Below are 17,972 nucleotides of genomic sequence, written 5' to 3'. Positions count from 1 at the left end.
TAACGCAAAAACAACCAATTTACACTTTTTAGTGAAATATAGGTGTCTTAATAGTGTTTTTAGCAGTGTGGGACACATATACGACTGTCAACAGCTCAAAAAATGTGTTTTGGTGTTTCGTGACCCTTTAAAGACCGAGACAGCCGCCCGCGGCTAAAAATAAGTATTGCTGTTAAATGTTTAATAACTTTTGATCCGCTGATCCGATCTATACAATTCAAAGATTGGCATAAGGAAGAGAATCTCAGCTTTCCAGTGGTGTAACACATTACATTCACGGACTTTTAGAGGCTCCGGAATCAGTGTGGTTACGTCATCAAATTTTGACAACGCTGATTTGACAAAGGAACGCTCGTCACTTGTCTCTCCGGACAAACCAGGCATGATACATGGATGCATTGTCCCTCCTCCATGCCAAGATTGGTTCAAACTCGCTCTATCTCAACCAAAAAGCATAGGTTTCGCTTTGTGAACCAACAATCAGCTCTTTGAACAACACGGAATGAGAGAAAGGCTGCACATTTACGCGCGGCTAAATAAAACGCAAAAAAAAGTTTTGCATGAAATAATTCTCATACTAAGTACTTTTGCATGCACAACAGCACAAAAACATGACAAAACAGTGACACAGCAAAGACGAAGTGCTGCTCTTGCTGTTTTCAAAGGACGCAAATGAAGGTTGGGCTGTTTATCTGCATTGCACGCGAACCATATTCATATCCACAGACAACCATATCCATGCTGGCACATAAAACCTAAGGATGGTCCATATTGAATCTAGTTTAGTTATGTAACTATTTATAGTATAGTAAATATTTACATCTATTTTATTTACTGAGGATTTGCACCATGTTTATTTGGACTTTGACGCATTATTTATTATTTTCTTATTTTATATTTGTTCATTATAAGTGGTGTTGTTTATAGTAACTAAAAATATATTATTTGGAAAAAGTCAAATTTGCTTCAGTGTTCTGTTATTTTGTAACATTTTTTTCTGTTTAGTTCATTCCCAGAACTTTTGGGCAAATACATTGTCAGTAAATAAATGCATTTTTTTCCCCCATTGAAAAACGCCTTGGAATAACATTGAAATAAATTGCTATAACTTGCTCAGGGAATGGTGGATGTAGACAAAATTTATTTTGGAAGTATAAAACATCATAACATGTATTTCTAAAGAAAGAAAAACAAACTTCCTAAGGTTTTGTTTGTAATAACTAGAAAATGCCACTTTTTAAAAAAATCGTTTCTGGAAAATTCTGGAATATTTTCTGTCTGTTCATATGTTTTTGGACCAAAAAAAAGTTTTAGACTGGACCTTTAAATGATACAGATTGAAACTTCAGGTTCTCCTGTTTAAAATAATATATGACACTTGAGTCTGACTGCTAAAATAAAAATAAAACTGCATTAAAAAAATAATAATAATATAGGCCCATTAGGTGCCCACAAAATACCTCTAGGTCTTAAAGGGTAAATGCTCATGGTTATAGTAATCATCCTAGGCGTAAGTTGGTTTTAAGACATTGTAGTTGTTCAGTAGTCATTAATTTAAAATCCAAATAATCTTTTTTGTTCTTGTGCTGTTTTAACTGTAAAAAACTTGTTTGTATTGTAAGAATTTAGAATGAATTTTTATGTTTTTGTTTTACACATTTTGAAAAACAGATTCATTAAACAATGTTGCATAAATTAAGTTGAAACACAGTATGTTGTTTTAGTAATTGCGGCATGATAACAGTACATGCAATATTGCTAAAAACGATGGTCTCTGTAGTGCCTTACTTAAAACTTGGATGTGGTTTTGTGCTTTTCCAGGATAGTCTACAGGGATACAAATCCCAAAATAAGTTCTTGAACAAAGAAATCATCGAGTTGACTGTCTTACGAAGAAATGCTGAATCCAGAGAGAAATTGCTGGAGGCAAAGGTCTGTGACTTCAGTAACTACATATCATATAAATCGTTGGTGTTTAGTTTGCAGGTTCCTTATTTGTTATGTTGGCATTAAGTTTTCAGTTTATTCCTAGCATTTCATTATCCTCTGCAAGTTGTTTGTGCAAGATTTTTTCTTGAGAAACTTTTTAAAGTTTTTTTCTCATGTTCTTTGCACTTTTTTTTCTCTTTTTGGGTGCTGTACAGTACAATAGTTTGGAAGCCAAGCTATGTCAGGTGGAGAGTAAGTACCTGGTTTTACTACAGGAAGTGAAGTCCCCCGTATGCTCCTCTTCAGAGCAGACCCATAGTGGAGATGTCATCACCCGCTTACTTGAAGATGCACTACAGGTGGAGAGTACAGACCAACAGGAACACCCTGTCCTCAAACCCAATGCTGTCAGGTAAATTAGTTAATGTTTAAAAAATAATTAATTCACTATTTGCTAATGCCTAATAAATGGTTCATAGTGTGTAGTTGTTATAAAGTGTATAGTTGTTATAAAGTGTATAGTTGTTATAAAGTAGTTGTTATAAAACTCTTGTCTTAGGGCATCTTAATCTTTTATGAAAATTGAACTACAAACATTTTTACATAAAAGCTTACAAGATAAAGAAATCACTACCATGAAAATGTTTGTAATCTTTTTATCAGAATCTATTCAGTAACAAGACAGGAGTTTGTTATTTTGTTTTGTTTTTTTATTCAAAATGCTTGACGCTTGATCTGTAATTTACATATTACAGACTTAACAGTACACAGTAGCCAGTAATAACAGTTTACCTGTACGTGTTAAACTGAGTAAGACTAACTTAACTGACTGAATATAGTGGATGCTTGGGTAAAATGATAGCATTAATGTGGCTAAATTAAACTTGCTGTTATCAAAATAAAGTGTAAAACTTTGTTTTGTGTACTTGTGTTTCTTTAACATTTTATATTTTCTTTAATATTTATTATTCATATGCAATATTTATACTTTAATATTTTTGCTAATAGAGCTCTAAAAAGCCCAACTTTGTATGTTTTAGTCTATAGATTTTTTTGGGAACTCTTTATTCTGATAGTCCATTTGACTATTAGTAGACTGTCTCCTTAATATCAGTTGATACTGCTCCTTCAACAGACATTTAGCTGATTATAAGAAACTTAGCAGGTCACATTTATAAAATTGGCTTTTTAAGTTTGTGAGTTTTGATTTGCAAACAATACAGCAAGTGATTAATGCTACTATGATATTCTTCTTTAGTGAGTATGATATTTATGGCTTCAAAACAGTCCCGGAAGAGGAAGATGAGGAAGAAAAGCTTGAAGCGAAAAAGAGAGCACTGGACCTAAAGTCCCTCTCTCTGACAGACCAGGAGACGTCAGTACGAGTGAAGTGGGACAACTATCTGGCCATAACCATGAACAGAGAGATGGTCCGGTCTCCAGACCTGAAGGCACTGATGCGAGGCGGGGTACCTCACATACATCGTTCAAAAGTTTGGAGCTGGTGTGTGAGCTTCCATGTAAAGAAGATGCGTGACTGCCAGCCAAAAGATTATTATCATAACCTTTTGTGCATGGCAAATGATAAACCCAATCCAGCCTGCAAGCAGATAGAGCTTGATCTCCTGCGGACACTTCCTAACAACAAGCATTATTCCTCCCCTGATTCTGATGGTATCCAGAAACTTAGGAATGTGCTGCTGGCTTTTTCCTGGAGGAATCCAGACATTGGCTACTGTCAAGGCCTCAATAGGTAGTAGATCCAAATTATTTAATTAGTCCTTAATTTAATTATGGCTAAAGCAACATCAACCTCTGAATGCCTAGATTTGAAAGAGATGTATAATTATTTCAGGCTGGCAGCTATTGCTCTTCTGTATTTGGACCAAGAAGATGCTTTCTGGTGTCTTGTGGCCATTGTGGAGGTTTTCATGCCACATGACTATTACACTAAAACACTGCTCGGCTCACAGGTACCATTTTTAAAAATATCACTCACTAAAACAAAACCAATATTTCAGTTATTCAGATATTGAACTTGTTTCTCAACAATGAAACTTTGTAACCTATTGTTTTATTAGTACTTGTTTGTATTTGTAATCCTGCTTTGAAAAGTCTGCATTGTAAAAAGTCCAAGACCGGTTACTCACTGAAGCTAAGCAGGGCTGAGCCTTGATGGGAGACCACATGATAAAACTAGGGTGCTATTGGAAGTAGTGTTAGTGAGGACAGCAGGAGCTAATACCACAGTATAGTGAATGGGACACTAAGCAGTGGGTGCCACTTTTCATATGAGATGCTAAACTGACTCTCTGTGGACATTAAAAATCCCATCGCACTTCTTGCAAAAAGAGTAGGGGTATAACCCCAATATCATGGCCAAGTCCCCTCAATCGGCCCTTACCCATCATGGCCTTCCAATCATCCCTTTACAACAAATTGGCTCTACCACAGTCTCTCCACTCTACCAATAGCTAGTGTGTGGTGACCGCACTGACGCTGTTGTACTGTGACTGCTGTCACATCATGCAAGTGGATGCTGCACACTGGTGGGAGTGTGGAGAGAACATGTTTATATTCTGACCTAATTGTAATGTGATGTTTAATTGAAACCATGATGATGGCGTGCTGATATTCAAGGCCTGTGATTGCTGATATATGTTACAGCAGGATCAAAAAAAGACCTGTCTATGGTCATAAATCTGATAAATTTGATTAGTTGTATTACAAAATAGTTGTTACTTGTTTTTTTTTTTGTTCTGTTTATTAATTGTTTTGACTTGTTTGTGATGTAGGTGGATCAGCGTGTGTTTAAGGACCTGATGTATGAGAAGTTACCCAGACTCCACGCCCATTTTGAGCACTATAAAGTAGACTTCTCTCTCATCACCTTCAACTGGTTCCTTGTTGTGTTTGTGGATAGTGTGGTCAGTGACATCCTCTTCAAGATCTGGGATTCTTTTCTTTATGAGGGACCAAAGGTATTGAGTGTTATATTGGCATGTTCCAAAATAAATCATCTGTTCATTGATTATGTACTGTGTTAATTCTGTTTTCACATGGAGTCTAAACTGCATAGTTCATTATATCCACAAAAGCACATCACATAAGACATTTTCTGACAAAGCTAAAACAAACATTGTAAGTCCTTAATGAGTGCTGACAGAGTTTTTTTTCGTTGACAGATAATTTTCAGATTCGCTCTAGCTCTCTTCAAGTACAAAGAAGAGGAATTCCTGAAACTCCAGGATCCTATGACCATTTTTAAGTACCTTAGGTACTTTACACGTACAATCTTGGATGCAAGGTGCTTGTGTTAATAAAAATGCAATAAATATAACTTTTGAAAAATAGTTTTTAGATATTTGTTACTATTGATTTTGTGTTCCTTACAGAAAGTTGATGGCCATGGCTTTTGTGGACATGAACCCATTTCCACTGAGGCAGATCCAGAACAGGCGTACATTCCACCTAGAGAAGGTCCGTCTTGAACTCACAGAACTTGAAGCCATTCGTCAGACCTTCTTGCGAGAGAGAGAGAGTACCATGGATGGCCGCACACTTATCAGTGATGATGAAGAGGAAAGCTGAAGCACAAAGAGGCCAGACATCCAAGCTGATTAAAACCATGACGTGTATTATACTTTTCAAAGAATTTCAATGAACAAAATGTGACTTTGAGAGACCAAAGAACAGTATTGTTTTCATTTTATCAAAATGTATGTCTTTATGGTGCTTTTTTCATTTTATTTTATGTTTGATCAATATAATTTCCATTTGTACAAAGTGACAAGTATTAATATTAAAGTAACAGAAGAACTTTGTATTTAGGAAGTAACAATTGTGCTGGTCCAAATTGGATAACTGTCTTTCTCATGATACACCATTATTTTTGGACATATTGGGATATGCTATTCTGGGCACTAACACTTTTTCTAGTCATACTAATTAAAATGTTTGTTTGTTTACATTACCTTCAATACTTGTATTAAATGAATAATATAGTTATTAATCATATTCTGGGTTCTGAGGCCTGCCCTCTTTTGAAACATTTGATAGTTTGGCACATTCTGAGTGATTTTAGTCAAATCAAGCAGTGGCAAACATAAAAATCAACATATGTGACATGGATCTATCACCCAATTCTTTCCTTTCCATTTAGGTGTCTTATTATTTCTTTTTTGGCAAAGATTATGCAGCGGTTAAGTTGTGATTTGTTACAGAAAACTTGAAATTAAAAACTTTACTGTGAGAGCTGGTCTCTCATAATGGACATTCATTTCCAGGTATTGAGGTGCAGATATGTTTACTTGCACTGCACTTGTAGAGAAAAATGTATTTGTGTACATTGTGAGATCTTGTTTTGGACAGATTATTTTTCATGAACAACAAGTGTACAACGATCTGTTTTTGGAGATTTTGCCTTAGACTTTTTAGGGCATGCTTTGTTCTACAAAATCAGTCGTTGCTTAGACTAGGATTTTAAAACCCCACAAAATAGGGCATCGTTTCTATAAGAATTGATGGCTGCACAAATAGGTGTACAGTATGTAGCCATGAAGTTGTATGAAAAAATAGCTAAATAAAACAGAGTTTTACTAAGCTATGAATTTTATTGCCATAGTTGCTGGAGCTCAATGCAACGTCTTGTATAAGCCTTAATGTGTACAGAAAACTTGTCTTACAACATTATTATTGTAGTATAATTTTAATTATACTTTTTAAACACTTAATATCTTACGCTCTCAGAAAAAAATGGTACAATGTTGTACAAAAGAAGGTACAAAGCCTTGTCACTGGGGCAGTACAGTACCTTTTTATGGAACAGGATTGTACCTTAAGACAAAGAAACAAATTTGTACCATTGCAGTATTGTACCTTTGGTTTTTAAAACCTGCAGATACAATATTGTACCTTCATCACCTTCAGGTAAAAATGTAATCTTTGAAGGCACCACCACAGTGACGACACTTTGTACCTTAAAAGTATCAAATGTGTTCAAGAACTATTTAAAGGCATTTTGCTATATCCTTTCAGTAACTATAAAACATCAAATACATTTTAAACAATGTTTTTTTTTAAGTTTCTTTTTGTGTAAATGCACCTTTTCCATTTACAATATAGAATAAAAATACTTTAACATAAATCAAAAGATTGTTTTTTGCTAAACATTTCATGACACGTTTCACAAAATGTTACAGAAATGCATTCTTTCATCTACAATATAAAACTTTTTTCTCCTATTTTCACACAATACCTTTGTAATCATTTAAAAGTTAATTTAATTTACTTTATTTTAAAATAGAAATATAGTAATGCAAAAGATTTGCAACGAGATAAGCACAAGTTTTGATTAGTTTTACATTACTAAAATGTCTGCATGAACACTTTGCATATGCAGGACTTTTGCCAGCTCAAGTGCGTAGTGGAAAGCAAATGCCAAAAGGAGCAGATATCAATAATGAAAATGCATTTATCAAAAAATATTGACCAAATTTTTATAAAAAAATGCCTTAAATATTTATTTTACAATACCTAGAGTTTTGTTTTACCAGTTGTTTTATATTATAGAACTTAAAAATGGATGTTTCTGAGTTTCTTTAAACGTGCTTTTAAAGGATGATTCATGTTTTAATATGGAAATTATTCATAAAATCACTTGTCCAGTAATATTTATTTTCAAAGATATTGTAATAAAGGAGTTGTCCAAAGCCTATGTTACTTTTTTATTAAAACAATTTTGTACTTTCATGTCATTATTCTTCGTTTATTGTACAATAAAAGGTACAGAACAGCATCATAAGAGGTCTTTTCTGTACCATATAAAGTACAACTTTTACAAAGGTAAAAACTTTTCCTCAAGGAACATAGTTTGTACTAACATGTACTTTTTATGTACATCAGAAACCGCTAGATAGTGTTGCTGAAAATTCCAACATTGTAAAAGGTGTGATAAATAATCTGATGGGTGTTCTTATATTCTGGAGACACAAAAGCCTCATGTTAAATCTTGAAATAGGGGTAAAATAGGTGCCCTTTATATTCAAACGAGCTGTTTCTCCTGACCCACCGCTCTGACATGTATCTGCTTCCTATGTTACATCAGATAAACAGCCATCAGTAATGGACACATAGAAGGATGAAGCTGAAACAAGGCCACTAGTCAAAAATACCAAGTTTATTTGATGTCGTTGTGGTGGAGTTCATTTAAGCCTTACTGAAACGATGTCCCACACAAATGCTGTTTGCAGTAGTGCACACACTCATATATGCATGTTTACTAACACAATGCGGCTGTGGGGATTATAGCGGCTAAGAATTACATAAGGTATTTTTCTCAATTACATGCAGTTTTAAAAACATTTAAAACTTATAAAATTAATTAATGAGGTGCAGCTGATGACAGAGAGTTAAAACGGAATACAATACATTTTTATTTATTTATTTACATTTTTTTTAATGCATTTAATGACGAAATTCTTAAAATTGTTGACACATTACTGCACCACATTACAGACACAGATGCACAATAAACATTTTCGAAGTATCAAATGTAAAGAAAGAATAAATGCATTTTATAAACTCACTGATTTAGCCTCATATATAAATACCACACAATCTCACGAGAATTAAGTAACTCTGCTACTTTAGTAGTGATGTATATATTACATTGTTGAAGGCAACCTTATATGTGTTATTAGTTTTTTTAATTTACAAAAACATCATTGAGGGCATGAATGAATATATACACAAAATAGTTCATATTAAACATTTTAGCAAATAAAGCTAGTGCATAATTATATTCCCTACTGAAAAAAACAGCTTAAAACAGCCTAGGCTGGTTGGCTAGTTTTAGCTAGTCAACCAGGCTGGTTTTAGAGGTTTTGGCCATTTCCAGGCTGGTTTCCAGCCTGGTTGTAGCTGGTCAGGCTGGGAGATGACTAGCTAAAACCAGCCTGACCAGCCTAGCCAGGCTGGGAGCCCAGCCAAAACCAACTAGCTATGTCCATCTTAAACCAGGCTGGTCAAGCTGGTTTTAGCTGGATTTAGCTGGTAATTTTCCAGCCTGACCAGCTAAGACCAGCCTGGAAACCAGCCTGGAAATGGCCAAAACCCCTCTAAAACCAGGCTGGTCAACCAGCTAAAACCAGCCAACCAGCCTAGGCTGGTTTAAGCTGGATTTTTCAGCAGGGTTGTCTGTCTGACATGGTAATCTAACGTTTAAAACTGAATTCACATTAAAAAAATTAATATGACACTATGCCGCCTAAGGCGAGGCAGTGGCGCAGTGGGTAGCACGTTCGCCTCACAGCAAGAAGGTCGCTGGTTCGAACCTTGGCTCAGTTGGCATTTCTGTTTGGAGTTTGCATGTTTTCCCTGCCTTCACGTGGGTTTCCTCCGGGTGCTCCAGTTTCCCCCACAGTCCAAAGACATGTGGTACAGGTGAATTGAGTGTGCTAAATTGTCCATAGTGTATGAGAATGTGTGTGTGGATGTTTCCCTGAGATGGGTTGCGGCTGGAAGGGCATCTGCTGTGTAAAAACTTGCTGGATAAGTTGGCGGTTCATTCCGCTGTGGCGACCACGGATTAATAAAGGGACTAAGCTGACAAGAAAATGAATGAATGAACTATGCCGCTTAATATCTTCTTCCCCTTACCAGACGCATTCAGAACAACAGGGATGTTTATGTTCTATTAGTTTAATCCAAAGGCTTTTGTGATGGTAAAATGTGAAAATATAGAGTTTTTGATGAAGAGAGTGTTCGTGGCAGACTGACAAAATTTAGTGTGTTGCCATGGAAGAGGAAGTACTTATAACTCAGTCACACAATGTCTGAAATTTCACAGGTTTAGTGAAATTGATCTCCTGAAGACATCTACTTGCCAATATTTAGTTAGTCATAGCGCCACCTGCTGACAGAAGGAAGCTTGGCATAATCAGTAAATGTCAGGTTTTTATATTCATCAGTTTAAATTTATATTGTTCACTCTTCTGTGTCATCGTGATCTTGTGTTCACACCAGACGTGGAAGTAGTGTCAAACGTGAGTGAATGAATCGGTTGTTGAGCCTTTTGTGAGATTGATGCACTTTACATGCGAATCACTCGAGTTGGAGTATCTGAACTTTTGCTGACATTCATGGCACGTAACCAATCAGAAGCTTGCTCTTAAGGTTGTTGGTGTCCTGGGGAAAAATTCTCCTTTCGACACCAGACACAACAGTTCATCATTCTGGGCTCGGCTCAGTCTGAAGCTTCCATCCTTCAGCTATAATTTCTGGAGGAGTTCATGAACTCAAAGAGCTGGGTGCACTTCTGAATAGATCTAGTTGACTCAGACACTGCTTTAAACAAATCCACACTGTTTTTCAGCCTTAACCATATAAGCACAGCTATTCTCTCAATAAAATCCATATTAGCCATTTAGCAATGAAGCTAGAGTCACTGGGCAGACAGAAGCCCTGATGCGAATCCCCGTTTATTGAGAAGTGAAATTGACACTCAAATGAAGAAAGTAAACTCATGATTATAAATATCTTGATTTATTTTACATTACGCATCTGATGTGAACACAGCATAAGGGCACTGGGCAGCAGTGAGCCCAGGTGTGAGGTCCCTTTCATCTTGCAGCTTTAACTTTTGTTATTATTACTTTCCAAAGCTCAGCTGACACCCGGAGCTCTGTAATGCTTTATTCATCTAATTAATTAAATTAATTGAAATTATTTAAAGCCTCTGGCTGATGTTTTAACCTGGAGGACTAGGAAAAGTTTGCAACTTTAACTAAGGTGAAGTGAAACGAATTCTGCATGGAAAACAACCTTGTATAAAAGTAGATTTCTGATTTCTAACTATATGTGAATAAATTGTAAGACCTGATAAATTTTGGATCTTTTAAAAGTAAATAATGGATAATGTTGAAATTTAATAATTTAAATGCCAACCTCACAGCAAGAAGGTTGCTGGTTTGAGCCTCAGCTAGGTCAGTTGGCATTTCTGTTTGGAGTTTGCACGTTCTCCTCGTGTTCACATGGGTTTCATCCGGGTGCTCCGGTTTTCCCCACAAGTTCAAAGACATGCGCTATAGGTGAACTAGGTAAGCTAAAGTGTCCATGGCGAATGTGTGTAAATGAGTGTGCATTGGAGTTTCCCAGTGATGGGTTGCGGCTGGAAGGGCATATGCGTAAAACATATGCTGGATAAGTTGACAGTTCATTCCGCTGTGATGACCCCTGTTTAATAAAGGGACTAAGCCCAAAAGAAAATGAATAAATGAATATGCAAATGTATATGAATCATTGATTTAATAAAATTGCTGATGGTAATGAGCATTTTACTGAAAACTGTTTTTGTTTTTAGTATGTTTATCTGTTTTCAAAAGATAATGTCTATATAATTTATTCACTTTATCTAATGCATTGTTCAGCCAACATTGTGGATATCCTCTTGAACGAAATCTTTGAAATCTGTTTTTCTGTTTATCAAACTCTTCTACAGTACAGCAATTAGGTTTCAGTCTGTAACTGACTGACTGGCAAGCTATGCTGAATATGGACTAGATTGTAAAGGTCCATAGATATTATTGTGTTAATATTATCTGCAATGAAATACAAGGAAAGTAAATTTAGAAATCCCTTCTTTCTTTTTTTTATTTGCGTTTTTTTTATTTGCGGTTTCCAAAAGGAAACTTCATGTTAACATTTTTCAGATCTGCAATGGATTTCTCTGGGATTGGAGGCCTCTGGGATGGAACATTACACATTGGAAATGTGTACTGTGGTCAGGTGAATCAGTATTTCAGGTATTTTTTTTGGAAGAAATTAATGCTGTGGGCTCAATAACAAAGAAAAAAAGGATCATCCAGACTATCCAGGGTCTGTCATGGCATTGGGTTCCGCCAGTGCTCTTGGTAAAGGTAACTTGCACTCCTGTGATGGCACCATTAATGCTAAAAAGTACACAGAGATTGGCTCCATCGGCCAGATAGAGAGGGCCAAGTGCCCAGGGATGTAGGGTGGTAAGAGGATTAATCTCCTTCCACAAAGTCCCATTGAGTAGAGTGTAACTAGCACCCATATACAGGAAAGCTTTTCCTATCCCAACGCCACAAACTTGATTCAGTTCAATTCATCTTTATTTGTATAGCACTTTTACAATGTAGACTGTGTCAAAGCAGCTTCACATAGAATATTATAGTGAATTGAAACAGTGTCAGTTCAGTTTAGTGTAGTTTAATATTCACTGCTGAGAGCCCAAACACCAAAAAGCAAATCCATCACTGCGCAGCTCTACAAGTTTTTATATATGCAAGCCAGAAGTGACAGCGGCAAGGAAAAAAACTTCACCAATTGGTAAAAGTGAAGGCTAATAGAAGCAAACTTTAGTGATGACTTTAAAGGAAATGTATTAGACATAGCATTATTGGATGCAAGAATTCCTGGCTTTTAAAGGGCCATGAAACCCCCTTGTTTCAGCAGGGTGTTTTCACACCTTTACTTTGGAAAAAGCCAGAAAAGTGGGCGTTTCCAGCTCTGTTTAGGGGGGAGTGTCGGAGGAGCAAAAGAGGGATGGAGTGGGAGTGTCAATTTGACCACGCGCTGAGTTTCAGGGTCAAAACACACACACACATACAGGGGAGAAAGTGACTGTGTTTACATGGACATCAGTAATCAAATTATTTGACAAATTATTAAATGGTGAACTTTAACTGAAGTTTGGCACTTTCATTCAGGGAATTCCTTCGGACCCCCGTGACAAACGAGGAACTGCTCTAAGCGTGTAGTTTTCATGCAATGTTTGATACCACACGGCGAATGAGAGAAAAAAAACTCTGCATTTCTTTGTAACTTAGATGAACTCGGCAGGTAAGCCGCGTGTGTTATTCCGCTCACACAAAATGCGGTGGAAATCCTCCACGACGGTAATAGTTTGGTTGTGGTGTTAACATGTTTACACTCAGTGCAATAGTTAGTTTGATACAAAAACAAACAAAGACCACTGGTCGCTCACTTACCAAATCTGTAGAGACAGTACAATCCACAGCAACTAGAACCACGTCTTTATAAAGAGAAGAAGAGCATCAAATCCGGATATCCATGTGCAAAAGAGAAAAGCTCTCGGGTAAACAATGTTCCTAGACACGCTTGTTTTGCCAACACAATGTGGCATCTCTCTGCCGTATACACTGTAACATTAATGAATATAAATGAAGTTGCACAATAGAGCGCGCTGATTGGTTTGAACCAAGCCTTACTCATGCATTAATGCAGCACACTCTGAGACGTAATACGGTACACCCCGGTGCAGACGTCCAGTCTACAGTACATGCTGGAATACACGCTAAGATCTCATGGCCGTGACGCAGCTTCAAAAATCCATTTCAAACCGGAAGTACGAATTTGCTCGAAATAACGCAAAAACGACCAGTTTTCACTTTTTAGTGAGATTTATGTGTCCTAATAGTGTTTTTAGCAGTGTGGGACACATATACGACTGTCAACAGCTCAAAAACCCTTTAAGGTTGAAAAGGACATTCATTTTCTGATAGATGATGGTGACTGGTTTGATTGCATGGAGAAAGAATAGGTGGGGCAACTACCTGGTGCGTGCTGGCCTTTCATCTTGACCACAAAACTGGAGATTTCTCCAAATGTTTGGTGGTAGGTATTTGTGGTGATGGTTGAGTCAAACGTCCTTCAGACTGTGTCTGCTGACCATAATCTTTCTCAAGCTGAAGGCCCAGTTTTCACATCACTCTGTATGTGAAAGCAAAGTCTCTGATTGACTTTTTTTTGCCTGTGTTCTAGTTCGAACTTGGGGCTGCCAGCTCATCTTCATAGACTCTTCCGAAAGGAATGCTGAAAAAAAGTGGTTTCATACTCACTCCAGGTGTTAATAGCAGATTGAGCAACTTTGCACCAATCCCATGCCATACAGCACTGTGCGGAAGGATGTGTAGATCAACTATAGAGAGTGTAGGCCAGAAAATCGTGGCAGTGTGTTAAATATAATATTGGATCAACATCATCTGAAGGTCTTCCAAATGTTGGAAAAAGGTAGTTTTACTTTTCACAATAGGTGTTTAAAATGTAAAATCTTACACCCTCCTTTGGTTTCTCTTCTTATTTTTTGTGGAAATGTAGATTATCTGGCTAAATGTGACGATAGCATGAGTGCACTACTACCCACTTCTGTCCTCCCTGCACTCCGCATAGGATTGGTGGGAAATTGCTTGATCTCCTATTATCATCTAAAGTGAGCTTGCAACCACTTTCAATTCAATTAATTTAAATTCATCTTTATTTTCATAGAGCTTTGAGAGTTCAAACACTGAAGAGCAAATCCATCGATGTGCAGCTCTACAAGTCCCGAACCATGCAAGCCAGTGGCGACTGCGGCGAGGAAACTGAATTCGGAAAACATGGAAAACTTGGCTAAAATGGCCTTTCCTTACAGCATTCCTTTTGAAAGACTACAAGACGAGCTGCCAGAATAAGTTCGACCTAGAACACCGGCTTAAAGTTTAATGCAAAGAGAGACATTGGCATTTACAGAGTTAGCTTAGCAAAGCCTACAGCAAAATAAAGTGTGTAGACTACAAAAAAAAAAAAAAACATCCAGGCTAGTGAGAACACAGGTTACACGCATACACCCTGCATAGCGAAGGGGCATGGCCAGAAGTGCTGTATTATAACAGAGAAAGCTAAAGTGCCATCAATGGAGCTATTTCCACAGAGATTGTTCTGTTTCTGTATTTGGGCTTAAAAAAAAGGACACGACTCAAAAAGAAAAGTGCTTACAATTTAATTTCAATTACATTCCAAAAATTAAAAAAAAAAAAAAAAAAAAAAAATATATATATATATATATATATATATATATATATATATATATATATATATATATATATATATATATATATATATATATATATGTGTGTGTGTGTGTGTGTGTGGCTAGTATTTGACAAAAGAGAGCTTCCAGAATCTCTCCTAGTTCAGTGCTAGATTCGGCTAAAAACTCCTCCAGCCATAATAGACGAAGACGTGGAGCCACAACCTGTAAGTATTTTTATTTGTTAAAATTGATCTATTACATGCATAGTGTCTAGCGTTAATGTTATGTTATATTGAGGATCTAAACAGGGATGTAAAGAACGGGATATGCTGCTTGGCACCAATTTAGCTAAAAATTAATATTGATCCGTCGCCGTTGTAAACAGCCACACTCCTGCAGCAACTTTCCCTGCGTTATAGACATTAAATATGAATTCGTAAAAGATATGTGATATTTCATATCACTTACACATGCTTATTCCACATATATGTGAAAGACATTTGTCAGATGTTATTTTAGAGAGCAGGTCTGCGTCCGAAAGCGCATACTTCCATACTATATAGTCAGCTAAAATCAGTATGCGAGCCGAGTAGTTTGTCCGAATTCATGGAATTCGAAAATCAGTATGCAAGAAGTACCCGCATGACTTATACTTCCAGTGAGATACTGAAGTGCGCATCCCATGCATGCTGCACTATCCTATGATACCCCGCGAGATAATTCATGAATGGGAGTGAAGCGCGGCAACTGACGCTGGTAGGTCATGTGACTTTGAAAAAATGGCAGATATAGTACGGTCGAATCACATTCCTACCTTTTTGCATTCATACTGTATAAAATGTTCTTTTCTAAAGGCCGAGTAGTACGTTTAAATCTGATGCAGTTCATGCGTGAGGTTCAGCTGTGTTCTCTGTGTCATTTTCTGTCTGATTCAGGCACAAACTGATACGGTTAACAGCTACTCCGACTGACAAGTGTTTACACAGTGTGTGCTTGTAGGGAGATGACATGTTTCCTGGAGACGAGGAGCTGATCCGCGAATCACAACACATTATGTGAGATGACCAATCAGAGCCTCTTAAGGGTGGACTTTTTGGAGGAACTAGGAAATATGACAATATATTGTTTTCATGCTAGCTGAGTAGCAGTATATAATCAAAAATATGAAGCATGAGCACATATTGCTTTGCATCTTATAAACACAACCAACCATTAAAAATACACTTTGGACCACCCCTTTAATGTGCTGATCAGGATGTAAACAAATAACTCTCAATTGACTGACTACTTACACTCAGTAAAGAGAAAATATCATTTGACTAAGACCTGAAAACCTTCCACAATCCACCTGGTCCCCGATCTAACATAAGCACTATTATTGACCAACGATTGTATGCCGCCTGCCCATTGACCCTTTAATAATCATTCATGTGAGTTCATCCATCAGCACATACTGTGTGTTTGTTATTAAACTGAGTTCAATAAACATACTGCAAATGGATCCCCCTGTGTCAGCCTCCTCGTTACAAGCACCTTGTACTCTTTCCTTTTCATTAGTCTCTAATACTGGTTTACTACAGTACCGATTTATTACTCTAATGAAATCATGCACATACCTCGCCTTTTCCTTAGTTTTTTTGAGTAATAAAACAGAAAACTCCCATTATTCCAATATTCTAGTCTAAAGCATATACATTTTTTAAAAATCCTAATGCAAAATTCTTCATTTTGCAGAAGAGCTGCGTTAAATTTCCAGTACCCATTCTAAAATGTTTATATGACAGTTCTAAAATTAGATTTATTAGGCATTAATAACTCAATGGAGCTTTAATAATATTACATTGAGAAGCATATTTGAGAATATTATCACTTACCATCCAATAATAAATTCTGGATTTACTCTCAAAATTATGCCTATTCCAGGAAAAAAAGATTTGATTTCATGATTCAAAATTCTCCGTACACCATTAAAATTGTTTTACGTTTTCAAAGACTCAACTCTAATACTGAACTGCTGCTTATTAAATCAGGGAGGCTTTTTTTCTTTCTCTCTGCTCATCAGGAGTCATGTTCCAATCACTACCTTCTAAAACATTCTCAGAATAGAACAACCCTTTTGTTTCTGAAATTAAACTAGATAAGTCATCTACTAATTTGCCATTTTGTGATGCACAATTAAACCTATAAACATTGTTCAAAATTAAGAAAAATATCAATTTATTAATACCACCATTAACTAGTGACCATTTCCATCAGCTTCTGAGGTTAATACAATAAAGACAGACAATACTCTGATTAAGTGTCTATCATTCATTCATTTTCTTTTTGGCTTAGTCCCTATTATTAATCTGGGGTCGCTACAGCACAATTAGCTGCCAACTTATCCAGCATATGTTTTTACACAGCCGATGCCCTTCCAGCTGCAACCCATCACTGGGAAACATCCATACACACACATATACTATAGACAATTTAGCCTAACCAATTCACCTGTCTTTGGACTGTGGGGGAAACGAGAACACCCGGAGGAAACCCACGCAAACGGGAAGAAGATGCAAACTCCAAACAGAAATGCCAACTGACCCAGCCGAGAGTCAAACCAGCAACCTTTTTGCTGTGAGGTAACATTCTACCCACTGCGCCACCATGCAGCTAGAGTCTATCAAACTCAAGAGAAATCGGATAAAGATATGTGGAGTTGCTGATTGTGTAACATTACTGAAGTGCAGTACAGACATCTAAACATCTTAAACTATTCCTATCACGTAGGACTTTTTTGTCACATTTTGCGACAAGATATTTCATACACACACGGCTGTTTGACACTATTCTCTGCACCTACCGAGTCAGTAAAGGACCACAGACACACACACACCATGAACTGCACAGATTTTTTTTCCCTATACGTGTGGTTTCAAATTCCATTAAAACAACATTCCTCCAGCAGTTCCATTCTCACATCCAATATCTCATGTCATGAGGGGCATGGATGAAATATTCCTGAATGAAAGTGAAAGTGTCAAACTACAGTTAAAGTCGACAAATTAAAAACAAAAGACCCAAAATTACATGAAACTCCAGAGGCGAAGTGAATAGCCTGGTGACACAATGACATTAATCGAATTATGTGCTATAACATGTCAAACGGTATCATGAAAGGAACGTTCAAAAAGCAATTAATATAAACACCTTAATCATGTTAATG

The 17,972-nt window shown here is 36.7% G+C and overlaps 2 protein-coding genes across 3 annotated transcripts in view; one reads left to right on the top strand and one right to left on the bottom strand.

Annotated features, from left to right (window-relative positions):
- Positions 1–6,531, top strand: part of tbc1d2b (TBC1 domain family, member 2B) — a 53,263-nt gene extending 46,732 nt beyond the window's left edge. For both annotated transcript variants that reach the window (XM_087312352.1, XM_087312351.1), the window contains exons 7-13: positions 1,822–1,932; positions 2,145–2,341; positions 3,188–3,682; positions 3,785–3,902; positions 4,725–4,910; positions 5,115–5,236; positions 5,325–6,531. In XM_087312352.1, the coding sequence (XP_087168478.1) occupies positions 1,822–1,932; positions 2,145–2,341; positions 3,188–3,682; positions 3,785–3,902; positions 4,725–4,910; positions 5,115–5,236; positions 5,325–5,520 (1,425 nt within the window). In that variant the 3' untranslated portion in view covers positions 5,521–6,531. The remainder of the gene's footprint in view (positions 1–1,821; positions 1,933–2,144; positions 2,342–3,187; positions 3,683–3,784; positions 3,903–4,724; positions 4,911–5,114; positions 5,237–5,324) is intronic.
- Positions 1–17,972, bottom strand: part of LOC147837713 (uncharacterized) — a 977,861-nt gene that overhangs the window by 104,075 nt on the left and 855,814 nt on the right. The gene's annotated exons all lie outside the window — the stretch shown is intronic.

The sequence above is a fragment of the Danio rerio genome, chromosome 25, assembly GCF_052040795.2.
Source record: "Danio rerio strain M-AB ecotype USA chromosome 25, GRCz13ab, whole genome shotgun sequence".
NCBI classification, from domain to species: domain Eukaryota; kingdom Metazoa; phylum Chordata; class Actinopteri; order Cypriniformes; family Danionidae; genus Danio; species Danio rerio.
Note: the sequence above shows the minus strand (reverse complement) of the source record. Positions and strands in the feature narration are given on the sequence as shown.